The 24,629-nt window shown below is 50.0% G+C and overlaps 1 protein-coding gene across 1 annotated transcript; it reads right to left on the bottom strand.

The window, feature by feature from the left end:
- Positions 1 to 2,540: 2,540 nt before the first annotated feature.
- Positions 2,541 to 23,246, bottom strand: Lrrc38 (leucine rich repeat containing 38). The gene is made up of 2 exons (XM_028880659.2): positions 21,452 to 23,246; positions 2,541 to 3,739 (listed from the first exon to the last, which is right to left on the bottom strand). Exons 1-2 carry the CDS (start codon positions 22,092 to 22,094, stop codon positions 3,486 to 3,488), a joined length of 897 nt encoding a protein of 298 aa, XP_028736492.1. The 5' UTR covers positions 22,095 to 23,246; the 3' UTR covers positions 2,541 to 3,485.
- Positions 23,247 to 24,629: the final 1,383 nt, after the last annotated feature.

Genomic DNA, 24,629 nt, shown 5'->3' with positions numbered 1-24,629 from the left:
AAGGGTCAGAGCCCACTAAGGTGCTGAGGTTGTCTTGGACACCAGATAGATGCTGCTTACTTATGTGTCTTACCCAGCCCCTGTGAGAAGTCAGCCCCTCTGCATAAGCCCATAAAGCTGGAAGGCAGATGGGAGATTGAGAGTTTCACCAAGATGTCAAGAGTTTGACCAAGAGTTTCACCGAGGGTGGAGAAGTATCGCGAGAGACTAGAAGAAACGGAAGGGAAAAGGGAGGTTTGTAAGAGAGAAGAGAAAGTGGGATTCAGCATGAAGCCACCCAATCAGAAGCGTTCTGGGAGGTGGTGGTTAGTTTCATGTGCCCAGTTGACTGAGCTACAAGGTGCTCAGATATTTGCTTAGTTCTAAGTGTGTCTATTGCAGCCATTTCTGGACAAAATCAACACTTGAATAGTGTGAATGAACAACACGATGTGAGTATCATCTAACCCATTCAGGGCCCAAGTAAATCACAAAGGCAGCCGGAGAGAAATTCACTCTCTCTGACTGCTGAACCGGGCCTTCTACTGCCCTGGCCTCGAACTGCAGCAGCAATTCTCCTGTCTCCGGCTTGCCAACTGCAGAACTACGTGGCACTTCTATGTGAGCCAGTTCATCTCTTGATACGGCTTCTCTTGTACACCATGTTTCTCCGGAGATCCTGATGCATGCAACATCCAGCCACTCTAGAATGCCACCTATGAGTTACTCTCTGTCCTGGGACTTCATTTATTTCCTTCTTTCTTTACTTTATTTCCTTGTTTGAGTTTGCTACTGCTTCCCAGGGATAGTTTTGTTTCCTTGTATAAAAAAAAAAAAAAAAAAAAAAAGCTACTTTTCTAATGTGATGTGCACATGTGGTCCAGTGCAAACCAGAACCCGGCACTCAGAAATTGCTCAGTAATGATCATGGAAGCAAAAAAAAAAAAAAATTTCTTTCTTTATTTGTATGTGGTGTGCTAATGTGTACCATGTGCATGTAGGAGGCCCCTGGAGGCCAGAAGCTGGTGTTAGATCCCCTAGAACTGGAATTACAGGTTACAGGTGGTTGTGAGGTGTTCTGTGGGTGCTGGGAACCAAAGCAGGGTTCTCTGCAGGAGAAACAAATGATCTGAACTGCTGGGGCATCTCTCCAACCCCCAACTTTTTGTCTTTTTGAGACAGGCTCCCATGAAGCCCAGACTGTCTGTAAACTCCTGACCCTCCTGCCTCTACCTTCCCAGTGCTGGGATTATAGGAGTGACCACCACACCAGGCTTTTATGGTGTACATTATAAACAATGAACTAATGGTTCCTTAAAATACCCTGGCAGTTGCTCGTGAACTTCTGGTCCAGGTCTCGGCCCCCAGCCCCACTCAGCGTTGCCAGGGTAAGTCATCTTGCATTAACCCACTGGGGCTCATGACATGTTTGCTTCATACTTCCTCACCCCAGAAAACACTGTCTGTCACAGCCTATGTTCCAAAGAAATGTCATGCACACCCTGAGGCCACTGATGTCACCGATGGAGGTTTTCAGAGGCCAAGTCCCCATGTTAGGTCTTCGGTCATTTGTTTTATTTGTGAGACAGGATCTCATTTGCACTATGTAGCCCGGTCTAGCCTGAAACTTGAGGCAATCCTCCTGCCTCCACCTCCTGAGTTCTGGCTAGGATTACACGCATGTGTCAGCATGCCAACTGTTGTTGTTTTTTGTTTGTTTAAGACAGGGTTTCACTATGTACTGTGTGTGCCCACTGGCTGGCCTGGAATTCTCTATGGGGCTTACAGAAAGAACCCTATCTGCTTCCTTAGACTCAGAGTTTTGCCTGTTTCTGCCTCCTGAGTGCTGGAATTAGAGGTATGTGGCATCACATCTATTTTTGTTGTTGTTTTCTTTGTTTAATGATGAACACTTTGGCCAGGTGGTGGTGGCAGCGGCGGCGGCGGCAGCAGCGCATGCCTTTAATCTCAGCACTCGGGAGGCAGAGCCAGGTGGATCTCTGTGAGTTCAAGACCAGCCTGGGCTACAGAGTGAGATCCAGGAAAGGTGCAAAGCTATGCAGAGAAACCCTGTCTCAACACCCCCACCACCCCACCCCCCCCACCCCCCCCCCCCCGCCATTGGAACACTTTGTTGGTCCAATGCAACCTGCTTATTGACCTCCTGGTTTCTGGGAGAGTTTCCCAAAACTTCTTCAGCTGACAAATCTAAGGCCATACCAACGCAGAAGATGACTCAGCTATTCTAGAGGGGGACACCCTGATGGTGCTACCGAGGAAAGAATGACAGAGGAAAGTGGCCATCACAACTTGACACAATGATTGTCTGTTCTCTGCCAGTCATTACCTCTCAGGCTAAGGATTGGAGTCCAGGTGACGCTAACATACCTTTTCCCAGTCTATTTACCAATAGACTACCAGCACCTTTGACAAGGTCCAAGCTTTTGTTTTTGGTAGCACTTCATCTAAATACAGTGTCTTCTTGAGCTTCTATTACCAAAACAAAACAAAACAACAACAACAACAAAAAACCAAATCAAAACAAAAACTCACAGACATGATGGTTTATAAATAACAAACATTTATTTCTCACAGTTCTGGAGGCTAGAAGTTGGAGGCTGGTGTACCAACAGGGTTGAGTTCCTGTGAGAGACCACTTCCCCGGTTCACAGATCTCTCACTGGCTCCTCACCTGGAGAAGTAGAAGGAGCAGCGAGGTCTCCAGAGTTCTTATTCTAAGGGCACTAATTGCACTCAGAATGAGTTCGTTCTCATGACCAAGTCATATCCAAAGGGCCCCTTCAAATCACCCTGAAGGAGTGGGTCCCTAAAACATCCTCAGGAACTTCTTCTGAACCTCTGACTAGGTATCTCAGCCCCGAAGCCCAGCTCAGTGTTGCTGGTCCAAGGTCATCTCACATCAGCTCACATTCATCATATTGGGTATTGGGCATTAACACAGCAATGTAGGGGAGACACGGATGTTGTCTATTGCATGTACATTTGCTTGTTCTTGGTCTAACATCCCAAAGCTGCTGGGACCTTTTAGAGAGAAAAAGAGTTCCTGCTTCCATGGAGAATGAGCAGAACTTGAATCTCCACTGAGAACTCTGCTGTCTTTTAGGAGGAACATGATTCATGGTCCATAGTGCAGCTTGTAATCAGAACGGCACAAACACCTCTGAGGTCAAAAGCTGTGAGCTCTCACTTCAGCTTGGGAAGGTTGTAAAGCTGTAAGCCATGAAGCCTGACTTGATTATCTTCACACACATGAATGCCCCAGTCTGGTAGGTGGGCTCTGCTCAGGAATGAATCTCTCCATCCTTCCTGCATCTCTACTCTGCTGATTCTATGCTCTGGGATCGGCTGTCAGCAGGTGCATCTAGGCAAGCGCCATCCCTTTCACTGCCTGGAGTGATGCGATGCTTCTGTCTTCAGCATCTCTGTCTCCCTTGGAGAGGTACCACTAGCTGGGTGTAGGAAAGCAAAGAGCAGGAGGAGGTAGCTCAGTCATCCTCATCATCGTCCTCATCATCTGTGTCCTTGTTAGGGGTGCACCTCTGGAAACACTGTACCACAGTGGCCAGGAAGAAGCTGGAGATGATGGCAGCGATGGACACAGCCACCCCCGAGAAGATGATGATGAATAGGTCTGTGAGGGACAGGCTGAACTTACACTCACTAAAACTGGCTTCTGACAGCTCCCGCAGGGCCACCCTCCGGTCCTCCATGGGCAGTGAGCACTGGATGGCATCAAGGCCTGAGGAGAGACAGGTAGAATGAGAGAGGGTTAGGCTGTAGCCCATGACCGCGGTACCTCACAGAAGGAATTCTCACAATGCTTCCTTTGGTAACATAACTTCACAGGTTCACATCTAGGCTTAGGAGCCCACGCATCCATCTCTGGAGACTTCCTCTTAACTGTGGATAGATTTGTAAGGTGTACTTCTTCCAGGGAGAAAACGGGAGACATTATTGTGGCAGAAAGCTGAGCAACCATCAATCCTTGCTTACCTTTGGTGTCTTCAAATTCTCAGGAAAGCCTCTCTCATTCTGTCTCAGTGTTTCCAAGCTGCAGAGAACTCACCCTCAACCCTTTCCCAACAACATCTGAGGGTCAACTCTCTTTCTTCCAACTTTGTTAATTAGCCCTCTTGTGTCCAGCGAAGAGCAATCGCACTCATTGCCCAGTGTCCCCAAACACCCTTGGGGTTCTTACCGGTGTGCCTCTTTTTCTCCAGCTCAGAAATAGAAAATGGAGAAAGATTATTTGAGCTTCCTCCCTCCTTCCCTCAGTCCTGGACCATCCCTTACACGTCCACAGCTACCCCACCCATGCATTCCTCCATGGGAACAGTTGCCTAGCAACCATATTACACTCTCTCCTCTCCCCAATCGATGTAGCTGCTTTAGAGACCTAAGGATTCAGATGACCCAGAGCTCTTTGGTTTTTTTGTTTGTTTTGTTTTAAGCAGGGTCTCACTATGTAGCCCTGGATGGCCTAGAACTCACTATGTAAATCAGACTGTCTTCAAACTCAGAGATCCACCTGCCTCTGCCTCCCAAGTTCTGGGATTAAAAGCATGTTTATAATATAATTACTGACACATTAATATATAAATTAATGGGATTGGCCGGGCAGTGGTGGTGCACGCCTTTAATCCCAGCACTCGGGAGGCAGAGGCAGGTGGATCTCTGTGAGTTTGAGGCCAGCCTGGGCTACAGAGTGAGATCCAGGACAGGCACCAAAACTACAAGGAGAAACCCTGTCTCAAAAAACCAAAAAATAAAATAAAATAATGGAATTGACTTGTTATTCCTATATATATTGATTCTGTCCACCCCACTGCCTCTATTCAGTGTGTGTACGTGTGTGTACATGTGTGTGTGTGTGTGTGTGTGTGTTTACATGTGGCTCTCTCTCTCTCTCTCTCTCTCTCTCTCTCTCTCTCTCTCTCTCTCTCTCTCTCTGTGTGTGCTGAGGATAGAAGAAGCCCTTGCTCATCCCGGGCAAGCACAGTACCTTTGAGCTACATCATCCCAAGCTCTTGACTGTTTCTTAAGAAGCTAGAAGTTGAGGGCTGGGGTGTAGCGCAGTAGGCAGAGCGCTTGTCTAATGTCGCAGAGCACTGATTTTTAGCCCAGTATGGCATGGTGCATGACTATAATATTAGAACTTGCAAGCAGGAAGATTGGGCCAGCATGAACGACATGGAATCTTGTCTGAAAACAAAAACAAGATAAAACATGCACCTGAAGAGATGGCTCAGTGGTTAAGAGTACTCACTGCTCCTCCAGAGGACCTCAGTTACTAGCTTGAGTGTCAGATGGCTCCCGACTGCTTGTAATTCCAGCTCCGGGGTGTCTGATGCCCATTTCTGACCTCTTTACGAACACACACACACACACACACACACACACACACACACACACACACACACACTTGAAGATTAAAAATTAAGCATTCTTTAAAAAATAAATAAAACTTCTCCCTACTTATTCCGAGCATTTGAAAAGCATTTGGGCCAATTAGAAAAGCTTCAAGATGTCCATAATGGGGCTCTTTTGCAGACATCTGTTTCTTCAGTGCTAAAATCAGTCAGCCTGCCTCCTCTTGATAGCTACCCACTAGCCAAAGATACCCTGAAAACAAGAAAAAAGAGTCCTGCCTGGGGCATGAACATGGGCTCTAACAGCCACGGGCAGCCTGCAGCCCTCAGGCTTGTAGCAGGTCACAGTTCAGCTAGTCAGTAGCCCAGCCATGCACACGCATCCCACGCACCCCTGAGTCCATTCTCCTTCCCAGGCTGTGGCTCCTGGAGTCAATTCTGATTTCCACACTGCTCTTTGTGCCTGGAGATTAGCCTTGGCATTTTTACAAAGCGACGTTTTTAGAAAATGTCATTTCACATTTCTCTGTGACTGGACGAAAAGGGCTTATTTGGGAAAACACCACACGACCCACCAGGAGTGGAGGCTGGGTCTGTGCTCAGCTGTGATAAGACACCCGGACTTAATGGCTTTCCCAAGCTCACAGAGGCCAGACAAACAAGAGGAGCTGGACAAAGACAGTCATCTGGATGGACAGGGCCAGGCAGAAGAGGGTGGAGATGGGTCCCTGGAGCCATCTGCAACAGCACTTGTGACTGGTGCAGGGCTCCACTGTTGGGGTCTGTGACTTTGGGGTTCCCTCCCCTTTAACAGTATTCTACCATAGACTGGGTTTCTCAACCTGGGACTGTTTTGCTTTGGGTTTGTTTTTTTTTTTTTTAGATTTATTTATTTATTATTATTATTTAGATTATTTATTTATTATGTATACAGTGTTCTGCCAGAAGAGGGCAGCAGATCTCATTACAGATGGTTGTGAGCCACCATGTGGTTGCTGGGAATTGAACTCAGGACCTTTGGAAGAACAAGCAGTGCTCTTAACCTCTGAGCCATCTCTCCAGCCCTTGCTTTGGGTTTTATTGCTGTTGTTTGACAGTTCTATATATGTATATAATGCACATAGTAGTTTTCACACACATACCCTTCCCGCTCTCATTCCCCCATCCAAAACCTTTCTTCTCAGCAAGTGTTCCACCTAGTTCCATGTCTTCATTGGTGTGTGTGGTTCATTGAGTTAATTAGGGCTGTGGTTGGTGACTGATTGATTGATTGATTTAAAGTCATGGTGTGTGTGTGTGTGTGTGTGTGTGTGTGTGTGTGTGTGTGTGTGACACAGAGAGAGAGAGAGAGACAGAGAGAGAGAGAGAGAGAGAGAGAGAGAGAGAGAGAGAGAGAGAGAGAGAGAGTCGGAAGTACCAGATTGTTTGGAACTGGAGTTACAGGCAGTTCTGATGTAGGTGTTGGGAATTGAACTCTGGTGTCCTAGAAGGACAATATACTCTCTTAGCCACTGAACTGTCTGTCTTTCGTGCACCTTGGGTTTTGTTTTTGAGACAGAGAATCGTGCAGCCCAGACTAGGCTTGAACACATGTGTAGCCTTGAGCTTCTAATTCACCCGCTTCCACCTCTGGAAGTGAGAGGACTGCAGGCATGTTCTACCACGCACAGCTTATTTGGTGCAGAGGATTGAACTCAGAGGTTCCTGTATGCTGGACAAGCGCATCTGAGCTGCATCCTAACCCCCAACCCAGGACTGCTGGCCTGTGGGATAGGACTCTTGTCCTTGCCTTGAGCCGTGTGCTTTAGGACATTTACCACCCCATCATCTTTACGGAAGATGCCAGCAGCACCCCAGCCAGTGGGGCAATTCAAGGTGTGTTTGTATTCTTAGTACTTGGGAAGTGGAGCCATGAGGATCAGAAGCTCGAGACCAAGCTAAGCTGTATACTGAGCGCTACATGAAATCCTGTCTCGAGCAAGTAAACAAACAGAAAATGTAAGTGTCTTAGCAACCATTTGAACATAGTAAGTTCATATGTTTTTTCTTTTTTTCAGATTTATTATTTATTTTTATTCTATGTGTTTTGCCTGCATGTAAATCTGTGTACCATGTACATGCCATGCCTACGGAGGCCATCAAATCTCCGGGAACTGGATCGATGGGTGGTTGTGAGTTAACACATGGGTGCTGGGAACGAGACCCAGGTCCTCTGCAAGGGCAGCCAGTGTTCTTAACCTCTAAACCATCTCTCCAGCTTCACCTAGTATGGTTTCTAAAACACTAACCAAAAACAGCTTAGGGAGGAAAAGGTTGATTTGGCTTTCAAGTTACAGTCCCTCATCAGAGAAGCCAGGACAGGAACTCGGGGCAGGCACATAAAGGCAGCAACTGAAGCAGAGGCCACAGAGGGGTGCTGCTCACTGGCTTGCTTCCCATGGCTTGCTCAGCCTGCTTTCTCATACAGCCTAGGGGTGGCACTGCCCAGAGTAGGCTGGGCCCTCCCCCATCAATCAACCAAGAAAACGCCCTAAAGGCTTGCCCACATCTGATGGAAGCACTTTCCAAATTGAGGTTTCTTTTTCTCAGATGACTCTAGCTTGTGGTAGGAGAACCCACACTTGGTTATATCCTACTTTCCATGACTCTTTGAGTACATGCTCTCAGGTGTGTCCCCTTCTCTTCTAACCCGCACACTTGAACCTATATTAAAATATCTTTAATAACATCTCCAGTCAGCTTCATAAACTGGCCAGTCCTGAGATTCTTTTCTGTGTTGAGTCAGAAATCCTGGTTTTGCCTGACTGGGGATCCCTAAAAGCCTGGGAGAGCTTCTGCCAGTATCTGAGAGTGACAGTGGGGGGCCGTATCCCTGTACCCCAGCTGACAATTGCACAGGTCGTGGACCTGCATTATTTCCTTATAGCTGCCTCAGTAACTACCCGCAAACAGGGTCACCCAAACTAATTGCAGTTGGTGGTGGTGGCTCACACCTGGGTACTCAGGAAGCTGAGGTGGGAGAATCAAAAGTTAGAGGCTAGCCTGAGCTACATAGAGAGAGCATGTCTCAGAACAGAATTTAAGAAACCAAAAAGGCTACGGGTATAGCTCAGAACAGAACTCTTCTTGCCTGGCATGCGCAAGGTCTGTGTCTAGTCCTCAGGACCACACACATAACAAACCAAAAAGGTTTAATCCAGAGCAGAGTAGAGCGTCGAGCATCATGACACATGCCTGTAATGACAACACTCTGGAGGCTGAGGCGAGGCAGGAAAGTTCAAGACTGAGGCTAGCCTGAGCTACAAAACATAAGAATTTGTCTACACAAACACACACACACACACACACACACACACACACACACACACACAGAGAGAGAGAGACAGAGACAGAGACAGAGACAGAGAGAAAGAAACAGAGACAGACACACAGAGAGAGACACACTGAGAGAGATGCTCTCACAGCTATGGCGGGCAGCATCAGGGCTGCCTCTAAAGACCAGGGGAGAGGCTGCCTGTCCTTGGCCCACCGCTGCCTCCCTCCTTCGTTCCCTAACTTGTCTTCCCAGGATCTTCTGCTCTATGTTGCTGTCATTCAGATGTCGCTCAGCCTCTCTCCTACACGGCAATTGTCATCGGAGTGAGGTGGTCCCCCTTCCCTCTTCAACCAAGGACGGTCTCAGCTCCAGATTCTTAAGGCTAATTACAGCTGCAAAGTCTCTTTCTAAAAGAAGTCATCGTGACAGGAGAGTCTGGCTCTCTCCTGTCATAACCTTTGAAGCTCACAGTTCAGTCCCCACCAGCAGCATCATCTACCGGTCCCCACTTCCCTCGTCTCCACCCTCAATCTCCCCACGATTTTCTGAGGGCAATCACCTCTTACCGCTAACTGTACTGTGGCACAATTTCCTTGAAATTGGGTGGGGCCGAGGAGACAAGATATCAAGCATGAGGACCCGAGTTCAAACCCCAGAGTCCACTTTTAAAAAGCCAGGTGTGGCGGCATGTTTCTGGAGCCCCAGCCCTACTTGGAGAGATCCAGGTTGGTGAAAGACTCTTGACTCAGAAAACAAGATGGATGGTGGGGGTTGGTTTCTGTCAACTTGACACAGACTGGAGTCACCTGGAAGAAGGGAACTTGGTTGAAGAACTGCCTCCATCAGAGTGGCCTGAGGCATATCTGTGGAACATATTCTCCATTGGTGGTTGATGTGGGAGGGGCCAGTCCACTACGGGTGGTGTCCTGGGCATGTAGTCCCAGGCTATATAAGAAAGCAGGCTGAGGAATAGGGAGCAAGCCAGTAAGTGGTGTCCTCTGAGATTTCAGTTCCTGCCCTGACTTCCTCCGAGAATGTAACCTGTAAACCAAATAAACCCTTTCCTCCCCAAGTTGGGGTTAGTCAGGATTTTATCTCAGCCATAGAAAGCTGACCAGGACAGGTGTCATCTAAGAAATGACAGCCAAGGGCATCCTTTAGTCTACACCCCAACACACCTGCACAACAAACACATGTATACAACACACAAAAATGCACAGCCTCTCCCAGCCAGCACCTACACACACACCCGTACACACACACACACACACACACACACACACACACACACATACACACTCAGCCTCTCCCAGCCAGCAGACGACACCTACACACATCTACACACACCTACACACACCTACACACACACACACACACACACACACACACACACACACACACAGCCTCTCCCAGCCAGCAGGCAGCACACAATCACGGTGGGGTTAGTGTCTCTCTGTGCCAGGACAACTCTTAAGTTCCATAACTCAAAGGACAGTGGAGCCCTCTTAGTCCAGCCCTTCCTGTTGCCCCTCCCAATGGGGTCCTGTTGCCCCTCCCAGTGGGGTCCTGTTGCCCCTCCCAGTGGGGTCCTGTTGCCCCTCCCAGTGGGGTCCTGCTCTCCCAACCCCCAGAGCTGTCTTCTCCTCACTGTGTTTGCTCGAGGTTTTGGGCTTTTTTTTGAGACAGGGTCTCACTATGTAGCCAAAGTTGCCTTCCGACAGGCAATCCTCCTACCTCTACCTCCATGGCATTTGTCAACCACACCCGGGTCACAGTGCCAGAGACGGAAGTCCCAGGGCTTCCGGCGTGCCATGCAAGCACTCCACCGACAAGCTGCACCCCTGTCCTTTTCTGAGCCCACATCTTCAGCTCTGAGGATCAGGGGCACCCTTCCATTACTAGCCTTCCCTGTTTACTCAGTCAGGACTGGTTCCTCTTGCTTGTGTTCACTGGCCCTGGGATGGGTTATGGGAAATGGAATTCAAGGATGAGTTAGTCCCTGTCCTGACAACCACACATTATCTACAAATCTGCCAGCTTGGAGGCACATGCATCCAGGAGGGCCATAGGAAAGATGCCCGTGCGGATCACTGCCCCTCCTGGGGCGACTTCCCAGTGGGCAGCTTATGTGACCCCCCTCACTCCTGCCTTGTAGTGGCTCTTCCTTCTTCTACTCATTCATCACACCAGCCAGCTCAATCTTGTTCTGGCCTAGCTTTTCTCTTGGGGTGGCTGTCTCGCTCCTGTGAGTGGCTGGGGTCCTCCTCCCAACTGCACCCCCAGATTCCATCCCCTTGAATGATGACTTCTCCCCACAGCTGACACCTGAGTGGCGAGGGTGACAAACTGCCATCCTAGAAATAGACAGTGACACAGCAGATGGTGGATTGAGATTAATCTCTCAAGCCTGGCCAGGCCCCTGGCCAAGGAACAGGCCGAGCCCAGATCTCTCAAGGGGCCTTTCTCCAGCTCTAGCCTCCAGAGAGCTTCTCAAGGCGATTGGCCACAGGCTTTCCTAAGCACTTCTGTTGGTAAAGATAGGCTTCTGCTTTCCTAATTCCGCTTATTAGGCAAAGCCTGCAAACACCCTGGGACACCAGCAACAGAGAACAGAAGGTAGATGCAGGCACTCATAAACACAGGTTGCACCATGGTTTAGACTTTTCTCGGTCCTCTTCCAGGTGTAAACATTCTCAAATCTGTCTGGTAGAAATCTCTCCAGCACCACATTTGATGACCGTTTGGGGAACATCTTTCCATTTACCAAATAAAACATTCCATGCTTAGACGCTTGTCTCACTGTCTCCCAGGCTGGTATCAAAGTCCTGGCATCAAGAGATCCTCCCACCTCAGCCTCCCGAATCTTGGGACTATAGAATAAAATACACGTTGGAAGCTACAGAGCTGGTTAAATGCTTAAATGAGCTTGCTCTGCAAGCCTGAGGAGCCAAGTTCAAATCTCCAGAGTCTATGTTTTTTTTTTTTTTTTTTTTTTTTTTCCCAGAAGGTAGGTGAGGCTGTTCATGAACTTGTAATCCCAATGCCAACTTTTTTTTTAAGGCAGGCATGGCCACATGCACACTGGTAAAACCAGTGCTGTAGGAGACAGAGACGGGCCAGTGGCTAGGGCTTGCTGGCTGCCAGCCTAGCCCTAGGTTCTGTGAGAGACCCTGTTTAAGTGAAATGGGTAGAGCATGACATCAGATGTACTCTGGCCTCTGAATGTACTTTTTAGCAAGGGTGCATTCACTGGGAACATACAGCACACACACACACACACACACACACACACACACACCTCACACTAAAAGACACACAAAATTACACATTTAATGGCTGCAGGGAATTTCATGGTAGAGGAGTCATGATCCTCTCACCCTTTTCCCAGATGTTTCCAGGATTGTTTTTTCTCCTATTAAAATTTTTTTATTACACTTTATTTATTTATTATTCTGTATTTTGGGTGGAGGGTGTGTGAAACAATACACCTGTGGAGGTCAGAGGACAACAAGCAGAGATCAGTTCTCTCCTTCCACCATGGAGGCCCCACAGATCTGGTGACTCAGGTCACCAGGCACGGCAGCAATTGTCCTTACCAGCTGAGCCATCTCTTCAGCTCTGGCTAGTCACCTATTCACCATCACCAACCTGACAGGTTGTAGAAGAGAATGTCACCGATAGATTTTGTGTTGCTCTGGTCACCAGTTGAGCGGCATCCTGTATTGTGCAATCAGGAGCCGAGACCTATGACCTAGCTCTTGTCAGTCTCCGGGAAGTGTCAGAGGCCTTAGTGACAAGGTAGACTTTGAGGAAGGGGTTTGGTAGAGCCAGTCCATCGCACTCACCCCTCACCTGCAGCTACAGCTCTCGACTGGCCTCCCACACCTTGGAGGAAGGAAGGAAGCTTGCTCTCCCACAAAGCTATCCTACAAATTCACCTCTTCTGCTTGCCTCTCACTAGGCTAAAGGGGACACACTCTGTGCCGGTAAAACCCCTTCTCTGCCTTCCTCACAGAAGTTTTAAGTCTGTGAAATTGCAGATTGGAGCCTTTCACATCCACAGGCAGGCTTTCAGCAGCTCTGTCTCCTCATGCAGCACACAGTGGAAGGACGGATGTGTGAGAAGACACCTTCCATGCCTGCACTTCCCTCTTTTCCCAGCTGCCCCTTTTATGATAGATGAAGGGTCTCGGGAAATCAGACAACTTGCTTCAGGCCGCTGTGATGGCTGATCTTGAGGGCAGGCACTGCAACTGAAGAACTGCCTCTATCAGATCGCTCACGTGTGGGCATCTGTGTAGGGGCACTTTCTTGATTGCTAATTGATGTGAGAGCGCCCAGCCTACTGTACTCAGTACTGTCCTGAGGCTGGTGGGCCTGGACACAAGCCAGTAAGTAGTGGTCCTCTGTGGTCCTTGTATCAGGTCCTGTCCTACTTGGGTTACTACTCTGAATTCCTTCAACAATGGGCTGGGGCCTGTAAGAGAGTCCCAGCTCTTCCTTCCATCTACCATTGGCCTGTAAGATGAAATCAACCCTTTCTCCCCAAGTTGGTTTCATGGTGTTATCACAATAGAAAGCTAAACAGGATAGTTGCCTAGGCTCTGGCCTGGACCCCAAGTCTCCTGACACCCTGTTTAGCGTCTTTCCAGGTACCTCTTCTCTGTCACCCTGACCGTCTGGAGAAGGTGTGTGTGCTGTGGCCTCAGCTGGAACTATTGCATGCCACAACAGAGGAATGCTGCAGAAGGAGGTGTGCAAGGAGCCCTGCGAGGCTTGCTCCTGCTCTGGGGTGCCGAGGAACACGGGCTCTCATTTCCTATAGTGCTAACTTTTGTTTTCTATTGCCACTTTCATTAAATATCCACCATCACACGGGAAAAGTTCCCAATCATCCTCCCTGTCTCGGCCAGCAGACACTCTGTCTGATTAAATAATAAGCTGATTTCATGGACAGAAAGAAGTATGCACAGCCTCGGGTCAAGGGCTCATCCTGGAGCGTCCTGGCACCACGCAGCCAGAGCTCCTATACCTCTCAAACAGAAATTGTCCCCATTACATGCCCACTCTTCAGCCCCTGGTCACCCCATTCCTCTCCCTCTTCTGTAACTTTCATCACCCGTTCCCCCACAAGTGTGGCTAGCTGCACAGGCCTTGTCTTAGTTAGGGCTGCTGTTGCTGTGATGAAACAATATAACCAAAAGCAACTTGGGGAGGGGAGGGGTTTATTTTATTCATGGTTCCACACAACAGTTCATCTTCAAAAGCACTGTGGGCAGGAACTCAAGCAGGGCAGGAAGCCGGGAGCAGGAGCCACTGCAGAAGTCACGGAGGAGTTCCGCTTACAGGCTTGCTCCCCATGGCTTGCTCAGCCTGCTTTCTTATAGCACCCCGGACCAGCAGCCCAGGGATGGTCTCACTCACAATGGGCTGGGTCCTCCCACATTGAGTCACTAATAAGAAAATACCTTATAGCCTATACCTCGATCTTATGGAGGCATTTTCTCAATTGATGTATCCTCCTTTCAGATGACTATAACTTGTGCGTCAAGTTGATATAAAATTAGCCAGCACAGGATTTATGGTTTTGTGTCTAACATTTCCTTTTCTGTGTGGTTGTTTGTTTTGGTTTTTTGAGATGGGTCTCACTATGTAGCCCTGGCTGTCCTGGCACTCATTATGTAGACCAGGCTGGCCTTGATCTCACAGAGTTACACTCATTTCTGCCTCCTGGGTGCTGGGATTAAAGGTGTGCACCATAATGCCATCTAAAAAAATTTTTTTTAAACATAGAACTTTAATAGTAAAAGGATTCTGGTTGCTTATTTTTTATTTTATGTGTATGAGTTTTTGCCTTCGTGTATGCAAGTGCATCATGAGTGTGCAATAAACTTGGGGACCAGAAGAAGGCACTGGATCCACTGGAATCGCACATGGTTGTGAGCTGGGAACTAGACTCAGGTCGTCTACAAGAGCAGCCAGTGCTCTTCGCTGCCGAGCCCTCTCTCCAGCCTCTGGGGAGTTTTGCTTGTTTGTTTTGTTTTATTTTTGTTGTTTGTTTGCTTTGGGGGTTGTTTTTTAATTTTTATTATCATCACGTAATATGTATCTGCTCCTCCGCTCCTCTCTGATAACTGAAGCTTGTTACTTTTATAATCAGGAAAAGAAAACTGCTTTTATTTTATTTTTAGAAAAAAAGAGAGAGTCACCTTGGAGCTGTCTAAGAGAAAGTACTGTGTGACTTTCAGGCAAGCTTTAGCTTTTTTTTTTTTTTTCATCTAGATGACAGTAATCTCCATTCATTTGCCCAAGGCAAGCCTGTTTGACATCAGAAAATTGAGGCAGTTTCTGGGGCTCAGGATGGACTCCCTCCCCCACTGGTCCTGAGTTGAGCCAGACAGCAAATTGGGTTAAGTGATATGGTCCAGGGCCTGAATAAGCACCCTGTCTGCCATGGCACCCTCTCATAGAAGGACTCGCCCACAGAGGTACCCACTGGGGTTCCTAGCCCTCGAGATCCAGGACACTCCAGGCAGATCTGCTGGGTCTTCTCTAAGAGACTTTCCTGGTGGAGACCAGGGTTAGGCAGAGCCAAGGCACATCTGCATAGTTCTGCCATATCTACCCTCCTGCCTGCCCACACCTTACATCTCCAAGTGTCAAGGTCAATAGATTCAAGCATCTCCTCTCCGGTACTGGGGGCTGTGACCATTGAGAACACATGACATGACCGCGGCTAGAAAGGGAAGGCACAAGAAGAGGCCTGGCCAAATCAGCCTCTGTGATGAGACCCCTTGGACCCTTTCCCAATGTCTGCTCTCTCAGGCCTCGTGGAGACTGTGCCAACTGCTCCCTGCCCCTCCAAAGCCAGGCATACAGTCCTACGTCTGCCAGCTTCTATCTCTCAATCCCAGCGACCATCTTCCACCATGGCTCCAGGACCAAGGCGAGGGACCGCATAGGAGCAGGCTTTCTGTGATGGCATCTAGGCTACTGGGCACATGTGCGCACAGTGCGGGCACACCCTCATGAAAAGATTTGCACAGCCAGGTATAGCGGTGTCCAAAGAGGCAGAGACAAATGGATCTCTGTGAGTTCAAGGTCTACATAGCAAGTTCCAAGCTAGCTAGAGTTACATGGTGAGACCTTGTCACAAAACCAAATAAATAGAAATAAATAAAAAGAAAAAAAAGGAAGGAAAAGAAAATATATGAATGCACTTTTTTTAAACCCACAGATTTTTATTTGAAGATAGCTTTCCAGGTCTGATACCTATATTCTTGATTGCAGAAGAAAATTCTTAGGCCTAGAGACAGTAGGCAATTTAAGTAACATCACTATGCTGAATAGTTTTTATGTCAACTTGACACTAGCTAAAGTCATCTGAGAGGAGGGAACCTCAAATGAGAAAATGCCTCCATAAGATCAGGCTGTAGGCAAGCCTATAGGGCGTTTTCTTAATTAGTGACTGACGTGGGAGGGCCCAACTCATTGTGGGTGGTGCCACCCCTGGGCTGGCGGTCCTGGGTTCTATAAGAAAGCAGGCTGAGTAAGCCATGGGTAACAAAAGCCAGTTAGCAGCACTCTCCACAGGCTCTGCATTGGCTGCTGCCTCAGGTTCCCGCCTTGACTTTCTTTGAGGATGAACAGTGATGTGGAAATGTAAGCGAAATCTTGCCTCCCCAAGTTGCTTTTGGTCATGATGTTTCATCACAGCAGTAGTAACCTAACTAAGACCATCACTCAGCTGCAAAGTACAGAGCCAGGGAGCCAAGGCTTCCCCGGAAGGAGTTGTCAGGTTCCGGTGCTCAGGAAAGCCCCAGATGGGGCTCATCCAGCACAGATCGTGGGCTTCTTCCTTGGTGCTCGTTCAAGACCTAGGGACCTAGGGATCCACAGGAGGCTCCTGGGTGCTCTCAGAGTATGCTGTCCACCTGCCAGCTCTATGTGAAGGAAGCTCTGGCAAAGTGAAGCTGTAAAGAGCATAGCATCTGTAACCAAGGTGTCATCACCAGATGCTTCCTGACCTCCTGAACCCCCCCCCATCTCTCTCTACCCAAAGTCTCTCTGACTTCCGGGTCTGGGGTACTTTCTATTTAAAGAGATATATCAGCTCTGTGCCCTGGCCACCCACTGCCCCTCACTACCTGGGAGCCTGGAATCTCATGGTGAACCACCAGAGCAGGTAGAGAACCCAGGACTGGAAGGAAGAAGGAGCCTGATGTCTCCCAGGAACTGAGGACTGAGGGGGAAGGACAGTGTCCCTTCCCATGGCTTTCAGAAGGATGGGGCACAGGGTGGGACACCCCAGAGTTCCAGGTTGTCTCAGCCACTAACTGTTCAGCCCCATGCCAGCCACTCCACATGGTACTGCTTTTGTTTCTTGGTGGGAAATTTGTTGGGGAAGGTGTCCACCAGGCACAGACATTAAGTGAGAAGAGACGTAGAAATGACAGAGGTTTATAACTATAGACAGCATGGTAGGCGTGCCAGAGAGCTGGGAATGGAAATGAATGCTGGCATCCTAGAACTTGGGGGCGGGGGGCTGAGGCAGGAGAATCACAAGTTCCAGGCCAGCCTAGGCTGCTCAGCAAGACCCTATTGCAAAAACAAACAAATCAAACATGGGAAATGGCAAGGTGGCTCTGTGGGTAAAGGCGCTTGTCACCAAGCTTGATAACCTAAGTTCTACCCTTGTGACCCACACAGTGGAAGGAGAGAACAGACTCTGAAAAGCTGTCCATTGACCTCCACATTTACACTTATACATACATGCCACCACATATATGCCATATCCACATATCACATGTATATGATATACTACATCAAATTAAATGAAAACACAAATATAGGATGCCCAACTAGGCCTGGATTTCATATAAAAGACAAACAACATTTCATATAAATACCAAATATGCCGTATGACATTAAATAGGTATGGCATATTTGTTCCTCGTGTCTTTAAGAATAACACACTTATATTAAGAAGCAATTTATCACGTATCTGAAATTCAGCACTAATTGGGCACCCTAGAATGTCTGCTTGGCCTTTTGTTCACTGGTTTGTTTTGCTTTCTGTTACCTGGCCCCTGGGGCGCTGGCATCCCTCGCCGCCGCCCTCTCCCTCCAGCCGAGCACTTTCTTCTCTGGCCTCAGGCCCAGTGAAAGAGCCTGGCCTGTCCCTCCCTTCCCGCCCCTTCCTCTCTTGGGAACTTGCTTTGGGGCTGAGTACTCTCCATCCCTGTGTGGCCACAGGGGAGGCTCACCTGGCAGAGAGCACATTTTTGCTACTGGCTGAGGCAGTCAAGGTCGCAAGGAGAAAGCTCTGCTCCGGCCTGACGGAGGAGGGTGCACAGGTACAGAGAGCAACCCCAGAGGCAGCTGCACAGGCCTGGGGGCTCCCTCCCCGGGGAGAGGCAGAGCTTCTTCTTAGAAGGCCTCGAGCTTGTACCCCGCGCAGCCTGATTTTCATTGGCAGAAAGTTGGTGGTCAGTGTGGCTAGGGAGCTGGGAGCCAGGAGGAAGCGTCTTCAGTCAAAGCCACACTTTGTATGAGTGTGGCTTCTCTGCACATGTGCCTTCTCCACGGTGGGGCAGTCTGGGCAACGCCACCACTTAAAAAGTCATGCAGTTCCTGTTGCTACTGTTCTAAGCCTCCCAGGAACCTCACCTCGAGGGTACTGTATCATCATTTATAGAGGAGGTAAGTGTGTTACAGAAAAGCCACACAGGACTGGAGATGTCACTCAGTGGTAGAGCATTTGACACTGCAAACACCCCACACACACACACACACACCCACACACACATTCAGTGCTCCAACTGGGCTTTAGAGATTTGGCCTTGGCCTCCATGAAAGATAGACTGGGAAGGAGTGGGGGAGGGGGACAGAGGGAGGCTACATAATGGATACTAAGGAGGAAAAAACCCTAGCGTTCTACAGCACAGGCAGGCTATCTTATTTACTATTTAGTGTGTGTGTGTGTGTGTGTGTGTGTGTGTGTGTGTGTGTGTGTGTGTGTACATGTATAACCAGGTACAGATGCACATGTGAAGTGTGCATACGGATGGAGGCCAGAGGTCATGTGTCTTCCTCAGTTGCTCTTCACCTTATTTTTAAGTGTCCTTTTAAAAATGTGTTTTTATTTTTAATCATGTCTATGCAAGTCTGCTGTGTGTGCCATAGGAGTGCAGTCCCCTGGGAAGCAAGGAGAGTGTGTTGGATCCCCTGGAGGTGGGATTACAGCCTGGGTGCTGGGAACCGAACTCTGATCCTCTGTAAGAGCAGTAAGTTCTCTTAACCATTGGGCCATCTCTCCAGCCCCCTCCACCATCATTTTTAAAGAAGAGTGCCTCTCATTGAGCCTGGAGGTCTCTGATACAGCTACATTGGCTGGCCAATGAGCTCTGGGATCCATTTATCTCCACCCATCCCACCCTAGCACTGGGGTCACAGACACACACTATCATGTGTGACTTTTACATGTGTGCCTCATGCTTGTGTGGCAGCCCTTTATAAACGGAGCCATCTCTAGTCCCCATATCAACATACTTATATTGTATTAAGGCCAGAAGGAGCTTGCAAGAGGCCAGACCAAAGAAATGACCAATGGTTCAAGGGATAGAAATGGAAAATTACTCTTATTTGATAGCTATACATCACATACATGTATTAAATTACCACATTATGTGCCCCAATAATATGCAAATTACCATGTGCCAATTAAAGTTTGAGGAACTGTCAAGTATGATACCCCTCTTGAGCATCCACGGCCCACTGGGCATCATTGTGCCCTTCATCAAGCAAATAGCTTTTAACCCTCCCAGCAGGCAGGAGGACAGTGTCCATATTTGGCATTCAAAAGCAGGGAAACTGAGGCTTGGGGAGGTCAGGGGCTCATCTCAAATCATAAGCCCGAGTCCAGATCAGGACTTGAGTCTTACACTCAGTTCTCAGCCTGAGACGGTTCCTTCACCCTCCCAGCTTCTGGTTCACTTTGGGGACACCGTTCTGGCCACGCTCTGCAGGCAGCTGCAAAGAGCCTGGAGCTGCCCTTGGCTCTGTGCCCCAGGAGGTGTCGTCCAGCTGTCCCTCCTCTCCTGGCTGGATGAGACTAGTCTCCCTCTCTGCCCTGCCCTGTCCCCAGAACCCTTACACTGTCTTCTGTTCAGTGCCTGTCCATTCTTCCAGGCCCATGTGTCCACCCGCTGTCCATTTTCTCCCAAGGATGTTGGATGTTGGAAGAGTAGCAGCTCCCCTTGCTCTGGGGTTACACCCTCATTACTGTGTTTTGATTTTGACAACACATGAAGAAGGGAAGCCTCAAAAACCTTAAGTGACCTACTCAGAGTCCCCAGGACCTTAAAGCAAAACTCAAACCTAGGACTTCAGACTCTGTGGAGGTCTCAGAGGTCAACCCAAGCAGTCAAGAGACAATGAAGCCAAGGCACAGGAGCATTCAAAGTCCACTCAAGGTCCCAGCTACCCAAGGCAATACTGAAAACAGAACCCAACCTCCTGCCCCTAACTGGAAGACAATGGGAGCCCCATAGTAGACACACAATTGGGTAATTGACAAGCAGTCCACTAAGATGGGAGCAACCAGAGACAAGGTGACCCTCTCTCCAGTGAGGGCTTTGACAGGGCATTCCTGTCATTCAGAATATCCTGGCAGATCTAGGGAGCCAGTCAGGAGAAGGGCATCATTCAAACCTGGGGAAGTCTGCAGCTCGCAGGCCAGATCTTTTAGAAACTGTTCACTGATAGAGTTATTAGGGAAAGAAAGTGTCCACTTGTCACAGGAGCAACAGCAGGGCTCAGGGTGTGTGCCTATGACCCTGTGGGGTGGACAAGTAAACAGGAATTCCAAGAAACACCAAGAAACAGTGTTCCTGAGTTTTCAATGGGAAGAATAAAGGTAAGTTCACAGCCACCCTTTATAATGTGTGCTATACAGGACTGCAGCCAACTTCACCAAAGCTTTTAGAGGCTCTCAGGAGGTCAATTTGGCCAATGCTCACAGGCAAGGTGAACTCCACCCAAGTAAGGATATTACCTGCCTTCAGTCCTGGCATACACCCCAATGAATGCTGAGTCCCTGACTTCCCAGCTCTGCCCTTATTTCTTTTGTGCTGTGTTCCTAGAGCCCTTGTGTTCCCATCAGCCATTTGGGTGTGTGGGGGCCACCAGGAGGGGCAACAGGAAAGCAGGGAAGGTGCCCACATTTCCACATCTAAGCTGCCTTTGTCTTCACCAGGGATTCTCTTCACCGGAGGTGGCCTGAAGAGTCAAGGGGATCTGAGAACAGTTTAGAATCTGTGGCAGCTAGACTACATTCAGGACTGGCCAGCTCCTCTCCATCTCTGGTTTCTGGGAATGGTATGGTGTCCCACACAGCACCGGGTTTTTCCACTAGAAAGAACCAGTACATTTCCTCACACACCCCTGTCCTAGGACCCAAAAGCTCCCAAAGTGGATGTGGACCACAGTGATGGAGAAAAGGCGGGTCCTAAATCTGGGTAGGAGGTGAAGAAGAAAGGGAGAAACTTGGGAGAGTTCCGGATGTGATCTTTGGCATTTTCTTTGCCAACATATCCGGGAGACTTTCAGGCAGCTGATCTTGTGGAGTTACACCCACAGGGATTCTCATTCAGGGGACTTGTTTTTGCGTCCCCAAAGCGAGGCCCCAACATCCAGACTGGGCTGGACTCTGCCAGCTCCTTCCCTATATCACCCAGCCCTGGCTTTCAGCCACCCTCTGGCTCACCTTTGGGCAGTTTGGATGCATTCTCTTGAATCCATGAGAAGAGGTGGGCGAAGTCACAGTCGCATAGCCAGGGGTTCCCGTCCAGGCGCACAGTGCGCAGCGCGGGCAGAGCATCCAAAGCTGCCACGTTGAGGCTGCGCAGGTTGTTGTCGTTGAGTTCCAGCACCTGCAGCGACTCCAGGCTCTCGAAGGCGGCTTCGTGCACACCGGCCAGGTGGTTGTTGGCCAGACTCAGCTTGACCAGCCTCCCCGCCGAGCGGAAGGCGCCGGCGCCCAGCTGGGTAAGGTTGTTGTAGCTCAGGTCCAGGAAGGCCAGCTTGGCGGAGCCGCTGAACGTGCCCTCCTCCAGCGAGCGCAGCGAGTTGTTCCTGAAATCCAGATAGACCAGGTCTCCGTGGAAGATGAAGAAGTCCTCGGGGATCTGCTGGATTCGGTTGCCGGCCACTAGCAGCTTGCGCACGTCCAAGGGGAAGGGATCGGGCACGCTGGGCAGCCCACGATCACGGCAGTCCACGGTGTGGGGATCGGTGCAGGCACAGCCCGCGGGGCACGCGCGTCCCGGCCCGAGCAGCATCAAGAGGCTACCGAGCCCCAGCGCCGCAGCGGCACCGGTGGGGCGGTGGGACACAGCGCAGAGACTCATGGCCCCGGGGACTCCGGTGGACACGGCTCTTGGGGCGAAGCAGGCGCAGCGGGGCCCTGGCTGCGGGGCGCCGGGAGCCCTAGGGCAGCGGCGCGGGGCGGGGAGACTGCTCCCGGGCGCGCGGGGGCGATGAGAGTGTGGCGGGGACTGAGCGACCTGGGGTGTCCGGGCAGCGGGGAGGGAGGAGGCAGAGGAGAGGCGCTGGGCACCGAATTCACCCGCACAGGAAACCGACCCTCTGGAACATTCCAAGGCATAGGAGGGGATCGCGGAGGGGGCCCGGCGAGACCCCACTCGGGCGAGGAAGTGGGACCTGTCGCACGGACCTGGCCAGTGGCGCGCAAGACTAAGTTCGGTGACCGATCCCTGGAGCGATTATCATAGGGCGTGTCTGGGGCATGCGCCCGCAGCGCCACCCCCGTCTCTGCCAAAGGGGCCCCAGATCACTCTATCTCCAAGTCCTGGACAATGCCCGCAGGCTCTCAAGTCCCCGTCTGGGGCTGCGAAACTGAGTACGGGCTAGGCTCCAGGATGACTGGGCTTCCCTCCGACACCCTCCTTCCTCCCACCTGCTTTGGGCCCACCTTCTCCTGGAGGAGGGTTGTGAGCCTGGCGGGTAGCTGCCAGAGTCCTGCTGTGACTGGAAAGATGGCCCCGGCCAGTCAGCGTTTTCCATGCTGGTCCTGAGCTTGGGGACGGAACTGATTATCCTCTCAGCATGGAACTACTGTGGCTCTGAGCAAGGCCCAAACAAGAGGCACAGGGGCAGTTTGGAAGGGAACTGGCTGACCAGGGACCAGAGTCTCTTAAACCCCCTGAACTCCTGGGGAACTATCTGTGAAATGGGGAGGGTAGCTGATATCTCATCACTCACTGTGAGGACTGAGGAAGGCCAGAAGCAGTTCGGGAGTTACCAACTTCTTCCATTCCCCTTCAGCCCTTCATTTGGATGCCCGAGGAAAGTGATCTGATCGGAGAGCTGCCAAGGTTTAGAGCTCCACAGAGGTGAGGCTGGTCCTAGACAGTGGCAGAATCCCTTCCCTGTCATTCCTCAAGCCAACCTCCTGTTCTCCCCACCCCAGCTTTGACTCTTTTCCTTGGGAAAGCCCCCACAGAGCCACAAGGAGATTGCCCTGCAGGTGGCTATTTTAATCCCAGTACCCTGGAACTGAAAAGCTCAGCCCCTGGCTCAAAATAACTCAGGGAACAGCTGTCAACACCCCCCCCCCCCCCCCCCCCCCCCCCCCCCCCGCCACGGCCCCTGCCCCAGCCCCTGGCTCTGCTGGGGATTGGTGGAGCCAGCTATTCCGAAGTCCCAGAGCTAAGTCTGGATATTTTTCCCAGTTTGAAGGGAGTTGGATGACCTCTTTTTCCAGTTTGGAAGCCAGTTGGTACCTCTGAGCCAGGGATCAGGCAGCCTTTGGGATGGAGCCAGGGGGACCCAAGAGGATAATAGCACTTGTGTGAGTTCCAAGAGGGGCCCCCTCTGTAGCTTCTGCCCTGCACATACCCATGCCACCAAGTCAGACCTGCAGTCCCCTGTCTTGTATCCCCACTCTCTCCCAGGCCCCAGAATATCCTTACAATCTCCAGTTTCAGGGGCTCTGCCCCTTAAAGAGGCAGTATGGGGTGGAAAAGATCTGGGTAGATGAAGGAGCCTTAGCCACACTAGTGGTGTGCTGTTGAAGATGCAAGCAGGTAGCCAGAATAAGCACATGCTACTACCCTGTAGTCTGCAAAAGCACCCTGAAAAGAGAAGCTGCCCCTTTCAGCCTCAGGTTCTGTTCTGACTGTTAGTCGCACCAGAGCTGAGCAATACCACAGGACCTGTTGGAGCTCTGGGCATTTTTGCCTCAGGACACCTGATTGATCGGGCTGCCATTTTGTCCTCCCTTGTACGTGTAGGGCTAAGTATGTACAGGGGTCTTCCTGCCCAGGGCCCTGACCAGCTGCAGCTCTGTACTGAGTCAGATCCCCATCCCTTCCCCTGGTGTCTGTTCGGGGCCTACTACTGAGCACAGAATTGTAGGTCAGGTTCCTTTGTCTTTCTGAAGCCTTCCTAGATGCTGTCTGTTAAAATTTAGCCTGGCGAGAGGTGGGCTTTTATCTAGAAAAAGGACACCAAGAGTAACATGGCATTCACTCATGGGGGGACTTTGATCAACAAAACGGTTGCTGTCTACCTAATACATGCACAGTATTTAGCTCACAAAACAGGCCAAGCTTGATAGCAAAATAATGCCAGGGGTTTCTGGAAACAAAACAGCTGAGAAATGCCCCTCCTTAGCTGTGACTCCCTTGTCCTGAAATGAAGAGGAACTGCTTCCTCTATCCTTGCACAGACAGCATGCGGGCATGAGGGGATTATTTGTGTGGAAACGTGACTTGGAAAATGTTGTAGGAGCCATGCATGAAAAAGTGGCCACAAATCTCCCTGTCGGGAACTCCTTGCCTTTTGCTTTGACTGTCTCCCAAAGTCCCTTGGATCCAGATCTAATCGTTGTTTTGGTTTGGCTTTTAAATTAATATCAGCAG

Source organism: Peromyscus leucopus, chromosome 2 (assembly GCF_004664715.2).
Source record: "Peromyscus leucopus breed LL Stock chromosome 2, UCI_PerLeu_2.1, whole genome shotgun sequence".
NCBI classification, from domain to species: Eukaryota; Metazoa; Chordata; class Mammalia; order Rodentia; family Cricetidae; genus Peromyscus; species Peromyscus leucopus.
This window is presented reverse-complemented; position numbering and strand designations above follow the sequence as displayed.